At 43.2% G+C, this 11,236-nt stretch overlaps 1 protein-coding gene across 1 annotated transcript; it reads left to right on the forward strand.

Moving 5' to 3' along the window:
* The first annotated feature begins 4 nt into the window (after positions 1-4).
* Positions 5-8,760, forward strand: ROMO1 (reactive oxygen species modulator 1). Its single transcript, XM_050918652.1, has 3 exons — positions 5-83; positions 7,071-7,201; positions 8,560-8,760. Exons 2-3 carry the CDS (start codon positions 7,071-7,073, stop codon positions 8,666-8,668), a joined length of 240 nt encoding a protein of 79 aa, XP_050774609.1. The 5' UTR covers positions 5-83; the 3' UTR covers positions 8,669-8,760.
* Positions 8,761-11,236: the final 2,476 nt, after the last annotated feature.

The following is an 11,236-nucleotide window of genomic DNA, read 5'->3' on the forward strand; positions in this document are numbered from 1 at the left end:
TACACTCCGACCCGCGTGGCGTCATCGCAGCGCGCCGGAAGTGACGGAGGACTGGAGCGTGCTGGCCGGAGCCGAGGAGCGAGGTGAGGGCTCCCCTGGCGCCCCCAGGAGCGGGCTGGGCTGGGCGGGAGCGCGCCAGAGAGCGCCTGGGCTCAGCCGGGCCCATGGAGCCTCCCGCGGCCGTGGGGTCCCGGCTCCGCGCGGTGCAGGCGCCAGGCCTCACCATGTCCCGTGGCTGTGAGTTCCGCCGGCTGCCCGCCGCAGCCTCTGCAAAGCCTCCGAGTCCTGTGCTGTGTGACAGGGCGAGCAGGGGCCTGGCTCCCTCCGGGGCGCGGACATGGCTGTGGGCCTCTCCTGGGCTGCTCCGATTGTTTCCTCTCTGAGCTAAACCGCCCTGGTTCCTGTCCCTCCAGAAGCGTTTTTCCTTCCTTGCTCCTCCAGCTCATGACCTTTCTCCCTAGTCTTGATTATTGACCATGCGCCTCTTGGGACAACGTAGGGAAATGGCAGCAGCCTCTTCTCTGCTCTGGCCTAAGCTAGTCACAGCGTAACTGCTCAGAAATGTCCAGTCTCTGACAGTTTTATGTATATGCTTCTTTATGTGAGTGAAACTTGTTGGAGAAGGACACTCTGTGTTCTGGGCATCGCACAAAACGTCTGGCTGCAAAATGCTTTCTGGCTGCGGAGACTATGCTTGTCCTGGTTAGAATAATACCGGTTTAAAAAGCAACAGGTAGTTCAAGGAGTTTTTTGCAGCCTTCAGATGAACAGTTTTGGTTGCTGCATAATCTGGAAGGAGGCAGTTTTACCTAGTAACCTCTGTCTGTTGGCCAAATGTATCTGCCAACTGTGAATGCAGAATGTACAGAGTTTATGACTTTTTGTAGGAACTGAGAAGTATAAAACCTAGACTGATGTTCGTGAGGATGATCTTGTCACAATCTGAGCCCAGTTTGTAACAGATTATGAATATATAATATTTCTGATTTTCACTGACAAAGTGTGAGTGTTTGAGTCCTAGGAGCAGGGAGAGTTTCTTAGTGTCCATTTGGGTGATGAAAATGCTTTTTCAAATCTGGTTAGCTAACATAATTTGAAATCTCCTTTTACATCTAGTGCAGGCTCCCCCCAGGTTATAACATGACCAATCAAATTAAAGGTGCTAATTTGTATCTTTGCTAAATGTAAAAGGGGGGTTGAGATTCTGCTTGCTAACGCAGTTTTAAAGCACTATAATTTGTTGTCTGGACGGGTCTTTAATGCCAGACATCTGTTATGCTGTTCACCATCTTGTTAAATATATGAGCTAAGTAATACTATTATTTATCATTAATAGTCCAAAATTATGCAATAGGTGTTTGTTTTTGCATCTATCATGTTGGACCGCTCCAGTGCATTGGCACATCCTAACCCATTGTAAAGTCTGCCTTTTATTTAATCCTTCCTATCTCTCCTTTTTAAAATATCATTTGTCTGCACTGTATTGGACAGGGGAAGTCCAAGCTATTAGAAATTCTCTCTAATCCAATAAATGCATGTTTAATTGAGTACCTATTAAATGTAGGTATTAGAGAGGCTGGATGGCTCATTGGCAGATTAGAAAAGGGATACAGAGCCTTTCAATCACAAGTCATCATTCAGTTTCACATCAGGTTGGTAATAACTTTCAGTTATTACCATTAGATAACTGACCAGTGCTATATGTGAAATGAGTTATTAGTCTTAGTCCAGTTTGTACTGGACATGCACTACCACCACAGATTGAACAGGCATGGCAACTGAATTCAGCTCTAATTCTGAAAAGTGGTCTCTCCAGCAAGCAGCGGCATATCAGTGGGGCAGTGTGGAGAATGTTGCACTGCAATCAGGGTGGATTTGATTTAAATCACTAGTCAGGAAGACTCGATATAATCATGGATTTCTACATAAAAGTGCGCTCTTGTTGGTTGTTATAACCTTAATACTTATTCTTCACAACTCAGAAATTGATGCAGGTTTCATTTTTGAAGGTACACACTGTACATTTTTAAAGTGATTCATTTTGAAAACTTTTCAGATGAGTTTTACAGCTATATCAGAAAATAAATGATTGTTTGGTTATTTCACTTACCAAAGGTAATTGAAGCAGATATTTATGAAGTCATTGGGAGGTGAACGATCTCCAGTACAACAGGTTAATCATTAATATTTGGAGGATTTTCTTGCCATGCTGTATCAGGAGGAGAACATCACCAGACAGACATTTAAATTATTTTATTTAACTAAAACAACAACACTATGTATTCGAGGTTTTTTTTTCTTCAGCAGCAAACATAATATTTTAACAAAACAAGTATATGAATTTTTGAATTTAGTTAAACATTCAAGTAGTTTTAAAATCAGGTTTGTTTTTGTTAAAATTGTTTTTAACTAAAATATTTAAACGAAATATTAAAAAAAACCCCAAATTAAATCGACTTTGTCAGCCATGTCAACATGAGAAACTTAAAATATTGGCTTCTGCAGCTAACTCTGTCATCTTCACCTTCATTTTTCTGTTTGTTCATAATCTGGAAAAGAAAAACAAGCTTTCCTGCTTTTTCAGGTCCCAAACAATTTCTCAATTTGAAATGAATTAGTCCAAAGGAAGAAAATATTCTTTCTACACCAGCAGAAGAAGCTACTGCTGTTAAAAGTGAGATTATCACTTCAACAGTCTTTGAATCCAAGTGCTTAAGTGACTTCCACCAGTTCACTGGGGTGACTTTCTTTAAAACATCATCAGCAAACATATATTTCTTGAATGGTTCACCCTTAGCACTGAAGTTTATTATAGTTGGCATTATGGAGGGATTATTACTGGATGTCCATGCCATAGCCAATTCCTCTTCTTCAGCAGTTAAAGTTTGACCCTGGTACCGAGTATTGAGAATATTTGCAAGAAAATGAGCTGGGATAGTGCTTGTCCCATTCATTTTTTTTAATGCTTGTAATTTTAACTCTGTCATTGCATATTTCTCTTTTTAAGATCTCACTCAGTTTCTTCCAAATTTCAGCAGAGTCAGCAATAAAATTGCTATTGCCCTGCATTTTGTTCAAGGCTACAGAAATAGGCTTCAAGGTACTCAGCATGTGTTCAACATTTCTCCTAAGTCCAACGTTGAGAACTTTGTGATAGTGCCATCTATTTTTTGACAATTTTGTTCACAAACTGTCATCAGATTAGGCCAGTTCTTGATATAGTGCTCAAAACAGTTCACTACCGAGTTCCATCGCACGTCTTGTGGGAGAGTTAACTTGGTTCCTCCCACTTTTTTCAGAGCAGCTGCTGCAAAGTGGTTGTTACGCAAGTATTTTGCAATTTCAACAACACTAGCCTTTATTTCTGGTACACTGAAGTATTTGCCTCGGAGATGCATCAAATGAGCACTGCAACTGTATGTTATTAGCTTGGGTCTCTTCTAAATACTTTCTTCTCATCTTGGATACATTTGCAGCATTGTCTGTGACCGGGCTGCGTACTAGACATTTGAATTTTTTTTTCACAATTTTTTTATAGCTTTTACTGCTGCTACTTGTAAATATTCTGCTGTGTGTGCATTTTCTGCTGTGTCAGTTGTTTCTGTAAGGAAGACATTCCCTTCTTCTGTTGTCACACAAGCACATACAACATGATCATTGTGGACATTGCTGCACCCATCAAGACTCAGGTTAACAGTTTCACCTTCTAGACCTTTTGCACACTGCTCAGTTTCTCTTTCATACATTTTATGCAGCAATTTGCCTGCAACATCTACTCTTTTGGGAAGACTGTATCCTGATCTTAATGACTGAACCATGTTAATGAAGTGTGGGTTCTCAGTCATAAGGAAAGGAGAGTTTGTTGCATAAACAAACCGGGCAATGTTTTCATCAATTACCTCTTTTTGTAATCTGCTGGTTCTTATCACAAATTTATCTGTGGTTGTTTCTGGATGATGGAGATTTTTTTTCTTTTTGCTACAGGTGATATACTGTGGCTATGTGACATACATGATGTTACTGAAACACTATATTTGGCAGAGAACTCTGAAACTATAGAAAATGATGGTGATCTTGAAGGTGGATAGTCCTCAGAATCCTGTATGTTGAGAATGGATTCTCCTAAACAAAATAAGTCAATGCAGTTATTTAATTATTACCATACTGCTCATTTAGTATTACTCATTGCATTCACTGACACTCAGTGCTACTTTAAAGGTGAAATTGTAAAAGGAAGATCTGCCTATTTCAGCTATTTATTTTTATCACAACTGCATCTAAAGTGAAAGTACCATAGAGTAACAACTATATTTTTTTGCTCAAACATGAGAATTCAAGAATAGTGCAGAAGGAAGCCAGGCACTCCTTAAGAAAGAAGTATGAAATAAAAAAGGTTACCAACCTGAAGATCCTGCACGTTCAGACATGTTCCTTTCATCATCTTCAACGCAGCTTCCTCCTGAGAAGGAACACTTCTCATGATGTTGTTTCATTTGGCCTTGCATCTCTGTGTTGCAGTTTGCTTTTTGCACGCATGCCTGTCTTACCCACAGGTAGAGGAACTTCATTAAAATATTCCCAAACTAGCTCTCTTTTACAGCCTGCTGCCGTTATAGATTTTCCCTTCTAGCAAAAGAATGGTATGGTAGATCTCAAATCAATGAAGGCTACGCTCAGAAAGTCCTCAAGACTTCTGGAATATGCTGCTCAAACAGTTTCTCTTTTGTTTCTACTGCCTGTGCCTCCCTTCTGACATTGAGGCTCCAGACTTCTCCTTGTCCAGATCTATTCTGCCCCAACAATCTTCTGTTCGTTGAACTTTTTGAAACTTTTGCACTTTTAGAGAGAGGTAAGGGATTGACTCTGTGTACACAAATTTGCAGAGGGACAATAGGGTTGAGGTCTGTTATTTCTCACCTCTGTATGTTATTTATCTAAAAACATTTTTGCTGTTAGAAGCATGTTACCCTCTGGAGACACAAATCCACAGTTTGAGAATGGCAAAACTAAGCATCTTTGATGGTTTCTTCTAGACTGAGCATGGAGTCCCATTGGGTAGATAGAAAGATTAACCTAAATAATCTATTCAGAAGCCCTTGGAACCCCATAAGATTGGGTCCCTAATCCATGAACTATTGGAACTCATTTACAAAACTTTTCTTAAACATTACAGGAATATATTGTCCCATACTATAAAATTAGAATTTATAATCCCTATTCCATGATGAGATATCTTTGAGCTATAATGTATCTTGATTCAAGTTATCTTTAGATATGCTTTTTGAGGAAAAAACCTTCTATCAAAAAAATCCAATATAATTAAAAAAAAAAATTTATCCACCCTGACTGCAATCGTCCAAACTGTTCTGGGGATAAAAAGAACCACAATCATCAGAGCTGCCAACAGCACCTTTTGCAAGTACTGAAATTCGCATATAGCATTGAGCACAGGGGGATTTTAATGTGAATCTTTGTTACAGAAAGTGAAGTCCTATCAGATTTTTTCCCCCCTCCTCTGAATGGGTGACCATCTTTTCATGGGGGAAAAAAATCAACATAATACAAATAGCCTAGGGGCTAGGAATTTGGGAGTTGGCTGTTTCATGCATCAGCCAGTAGGGTGTATGGGAGTGCCTTGGATGCAGTGTGTTCTGGGAGGGAAGGATTTTTGCTTTCAACCACCCCTCCAGGCAATGCTAATCAAGGAGAGGCTCTCTGTCAGACTGAATGGAGTCCCTTCAAGTCCTTTGTCAGAAATATAGGGCTTGTCTACACTTACATTTTATAGCACTGTGCATTGCAGGCTCAGGGGGGTGAAAAATCACCCTCCTGAGTGCAGCAAGTCTGAGTGCTTTAAAGCACTAGTGTAAACAGGCTCCCAGCGCTCGGAGCTAATCCCCTCACGGAGGTGGATTACCAGGAGCAGAGGTGGATTACCAGGAGCGCTGAGAGAGCACACGACCACACTCGCACTTCAAAGCGCTGTCACGGGAGCATTCCCGCAGCAGTGCTTTGAAGGTTCCGGTGCGGACATACCATAGTGACTGTTAATGGGGGTGTGAAGGTTTGTGTGAGAGCAGAACAAGTCTATCATCAGGACAGTCTTCCTTTTGCTCCTGTCTGTTCCCAGTATTGAGCCAGGATGCAAGGGTGTGCAAACCTTCTCTGTTCCCTGACAGCGTGTCCTCTGTTTAGGAATGGGAACTGTAAGGTGGAGCGACAAAGTAAAGCTGAGGCTCTGGAATCAGGTTGCTCAGTGTTTTGCTAGCAAATTCCTATAGAAAAGTCTTTTTAGGTGCTAATAAGTGGTAGCTGAATGAGCAGTTACTGTGGCTGCACAGAGAACTAGCTAGTCACATTTGCATTCAAATAGTCAATTTGCACATGCCCTCTTCTAAATTGTGTGAGACTCAGGCCATGGCTATGTCTACATTGCACAGCTTCCAGCAGCACAGCCAGGCCGTCAAAGCCTTGCCCTTGGAAGGCGCGCAGCGTAGCTGCCCTTGTTGCCAGGAGAGAGCTCTCCTGATCACAAAATAAAAGCACACCCAACAAGGGGCGATAGCTTCTCCACTGACGAAGCACTGTCCACGCTGGCACTTTTCATCATTAAAACGTTTGTCATTTAGGGATGTGGTTTTTTCACACCCCTCTTAAAACCTTTGTCACTCAATGGAAGTGCAGTGTAGACATAGCCTAAGTCTACCCTACCGCTTTAGTCAGTGTAACTTCTGTCGCTCAGGGATGTGGAAAAGCCACACCTCTGAGTGACACAGGTTACACCGACAGAAGCGCCGCTGTGGACAGCGCTATGCCAACGGGAGCGCTCTCTTCTGTTGGCATAGAGCGGCTACACAAGTGGTCTTACAGCAGCTTAGCTGTACTGGTACTGCTGTGCCACTGTAAACTCTCTAGTGTAGACATGGCCTCAGGCACGTAGTGTCTTCACAGTGCTGCTGTCCAATCCAGTTGGGCAGCAGGAAGCTTGTCATCCGCAGGAGGTGGTGGTAGGTTGATGGTGGTGGTGGTAGCAGGGGGGTTCTTTTTTAAGTGTCTTGCTTCTTTTCCAGATGCCTGTGACTGTGGGGCCATATGGACAGTCCCAGCCCAACTGCTTTGACAGAGTGAAAATGGGCTTCATGATGGGCTTTGCCGTTGGCATGGCTGCAGGGGCACTGTTTGGCACATTTTCCTGCCTCAGGTATGTTGGACTCAGTTAATTGTAAATGTCAGTCCTAGGAGAAACTGGGACAGAGGGAGGGGATCTAAAGACCTTGTTCCATTGTAACAGATGGAATGCTACCTGTGGCTCTAAACTAGGTTGAAGATTTGGAGCATCCAAGGTGTAGAATTGGAAATTGGACAAGCTGTCTTTGCTTGCCATGTACAAACATACAAAGAGCTCTTCTCTTAGCACTGGAGGTTGTAAGTGGTCTCTGGCAGCGTCTTCTGTTGTCTTTACATCCTGTTCTCATTGCATATCAATGACTCATTTGTTGAGAACAGTTATCCTGAGGTGTTCAGTGTTTCTCTGGACATGCGGTATTATAAAGAACTGGTAGACCGATGGGCTCTTTAGTATGTTACAGCAAAAATTCTTTTCCGCTGCCATCACTGATCTATGGCAATGACAACACTGAATGGGAGAAACAAGAACCGTGAGTTGTTTTAAAAGTTGTTTTAAAAAAAAAAAAAAACCACAACACAGTCCCATGTATCCCTCCCATTGATCCTTTCAAATCCTGGTGAATGTTGTTCAGAGGCACCACAATATTGGCAGGAAATGCAGTCGTGATGATGTGAAGGAGCAGTAAGAGATTTCTTTTTATCTGACTTGGTTAAAGGGATATTAGCTGCTTCAGTCTGCCCCAAAATTTAACTCATGTAAAACCAAATGTTTATAAAACTCATGGCAAATAAACCAGCACATTTTAAAAGTCCAAATGCACACAAGTAGTTATAAACAATTAAGCTTTCCATGCAGATATTGCAGCAGGAGGAACCTGAGAGAGAAAATCACTTCGCTTATTTTTATTGTCCAGCCTCCTGCAAACAGAAAAAAAAAATGCAGCTATAGCAAAGATTCAGTGGGGCTTTAAAGGTTCCCACTTCATTTTCAGTTGATAGTGTCCCTTTAAATGTAGTAAATCTCACTGCCTCAAGCACATGCAGCTAGACAGGGTCCAGAGTCTTTCCACCTCTGGCACTCCATACATGGAGTGGTGAATTCTCCTCCTGAGCCTGTATAACGGACATGTCACAGACACAAAGGAGCAAGCTGCCCCTCCCCATCCTTCCAGTGGATCACAGACACAAGGGAGTGCATCCATTCTCCCACTCATCCAATGCACCCTGAAGTCACTTGCTCCAAAACCTAAAAAGCACGTTGTCTGTATCTAGAAGTGAATTAAGCCAACTCTCCTGCCAATCACTTGATACAGAATGTCCAATGATAAAATCCAATATGCTTTCCAATCTGTCAGGGATGGATTGTCACTTCAGCAGTAGAATGGCCTTGGTCAGCCTGTGTGGAATCTTGCACTGTTTTCTCTCTTTCAGGATTGGCATGAGAGGACGAGAACTGATGGGTGGAGTTGGCAAAACCATGATGCAAAGTGGTGGCACGTTTGGGACATTCATGGCCATTGGCATGGGAATCCGCTGCTAACCTGGAGCATGGGATTTTTTTAACCTGAAGACTAATGCCCCTGTTCAATCATTCCACCTATGTAATATAATAAAATCTTTGGGTATCTAAAATGTTGAATGCTCAATCCTACTGAGATCATAAAGTGCGATATAAGACTCTGCTAGGGCGCTCTCAACAAATTGTAACTGCACTGTTTTCTACTGAACTCCACGCGGCCTGTGTTTATGAAGACACAACAGCCCACAGCAGAGACAAAACTCAGTGCCCCTTTCTTTCCACATGTGGAGAAGAGAGAATTCTATAGGAATAAGGCAAACCTGATCAAAGAGAGTGCCACCCTGTTACTTGCCCAAAAAGTCAGCTGGCTCGCAGCCTGGGCTTGGCTGTTGTGCCTTTAGGTCTCTTGCCTCTGGGTCCCCTCTGGAACCCCCACTCTTGGGCAAGCTCACTGTTCCCAGCAGGAGTAGGGCTTATTTTCAAGATCCTTCCTGAGTCTAATTCTCTCCAGTCCTTGGCACTGCTGCTCAGGTCCAGCTCTGACGCACCGATGGGAGAGCAGGTGTCCAGAGCCTCTCTCAGGGCTGCAGGGTGTCTGCCCTAAACAAGGGGGTGGGAAAGAGAAGCTAAATCACTGCCTTGGGCTGGGTTCCCTGGCTACTGGGCTCCCTAGCAGTCTCCAGTAGCCTCTCTTCTTGGGCAAGCTTTCCCCCCTGCTCCGTGGCCAGTTTCACCTTTGTAAGCTTCCCTTCTCCAGGAAGAGCATGCTCTGCACGTATGCCTAATGGCATGGCTGGAGCGTGGGATGCTGCTTAGGCTGTCAGTGGAATGGGGGCGCGTCCCATCACACACTTGCCTTGTCAAGTCCAGAAAGCTTTCTTGTTCAAGCAGCTCCCAGTCTTCTAGTGAAAAGAATCAGTATTTGCATGTTCTTTCCCAGTACAGTGCTGCACTGGAAGCTGTAGGGCCAGATACCAGCACATAACCTGGAGGTGTGAGTCCTTTGGAGAGTGTAGCCACCGTAAGATACACAGTTTGTGACTAGGGAGAAGGGACTACCCAACAGGTAATACCTGAGGGCTTCCCTAGTACATTTTGTTGCCTGAGCTGCCTCCTCAGTCATAGAATATGATTTCTCCCTGGGGAACAACTTTTTGCTTAGATGTAGGATGGGGTACTCTGCCTTCAAAGGCCTGAGAGAGCACCACTGCCTGGGCCAACGTTGGCTGCACCTGTATAGAGAATGAACGTCTGGCAAAGTCTGGGTTGCCAAGGACAGGCTCCCAGCTCAGCTGCACCTCCAGGCTGTTAACGCTCCATTGCAATAGTCATCCCAGCCAATCTTACTGGTGACTTTGCCCTTTAGCAGCAGTTCAGTCAATGCAATGTAGGGGATGAACCAGTGATAGTGTCCCTCCAGGCCAAGGAAGTAACATCTCTCTCTTCTGGTCTGTGGTGTAGGACATGAGTTTACCATATGGACTTTTATCAGTGGTTTCATAAGGCTTCCTGCTACCCAATATCCTAAATAAGTCTTCTATCATGGTCTACTTACACTTGGCAGGGAAGTGAGTACTACTCTTAGGTGACTGAGGTGATCTTTCCACATGTGAACATAAGAAGGGTCATACTAGGTCAGACCCAAAGGGCCATCTAGCCAAGTATCCTGTCTTCCAACAGTGGCCTATGCCAGGTGCACCAGAGAGAATGAACAGAACAAGTAATCATCAAGTGATCCATCTCCTGTTGCCCATTTCCCAGGTTCTGGCAAACAGAGGCTAGGGACACCATCCTTGCTAATAGCCTTTGATGAACTTATCTAGTTCTTTTGTGAACCCTATTAGTCTTGACGTTCACAACATCCTCTGGCAAGGAGTTCCACGGGTTGACTGTTTGTGGAAAAAAACAACTTTTGTTTTAAACTTGCTGTTTATTAATTTCATTTGGTGACCCCTAGTTCATGCGTTATGAGTAAATAAAACTTTATTTCCTTTCTCCACACCAGTCATGATTTTATAGACCTTTATCATCTCCTTTCCAAGCTACAAAGTCCCAGTCTTACTAATCTCTCCTCATATGGAAGCTGTTCCATACCCCTAATCATTTTTGTTGACCTTTTCTAATTCTGATATATATTTCTGAGATGAGACCATATCTGCACCCAGTATTCAAGATGTTGGTGTACCATGAATTTATATAGAGACAATATATTTTCTCTGATTATCTATCCCTTTCTTAATGATTCCCAATATTCTGTTGTGTGGTTATAAATTACAATGTAATCAAGGTAAGCTGCAGTGTATTGCTGTTAGGGTTGAAGGATTCAATTAAATCAGGTGCTGGAAAATTGCTGCAACCCCTTGCAGGCCAAATGATTTTAAAGTTGCAAATGGCCAAAGCAGGTAGAGAGGGATGAAGATAAGGATCTACCAATAGCCTTTTGTAAATCTATCAAGCCAGGCCCAGCCGCTCTTAACAGCTCATCCGCTTGTAGCATTACGTAAGCATCAAGCTCTATGGTGAACTGACCTTAAGAAAGTCGATAGAGAATTGGAACGTGCGATCTGCTTTGGGGACCATGACTATAGG

The sequence above is a fragment of the Gopherus flavomarginatus genome, chromosome 11 (assembly GCF_025201925.1).
Source record: "Gopherus flavomarginatus isolate rGopFla2 chromosome 11, rGopFla2.mat.asm, whole genome shotgun sequence".
In the NCBI taxonomy this organism is placed as follows: domain Eukaryota; kingdom Metazoa; phylum Chordata; order Testudines; family Testudinidae; genus Gopherus; species Gopherus flavomarginatus.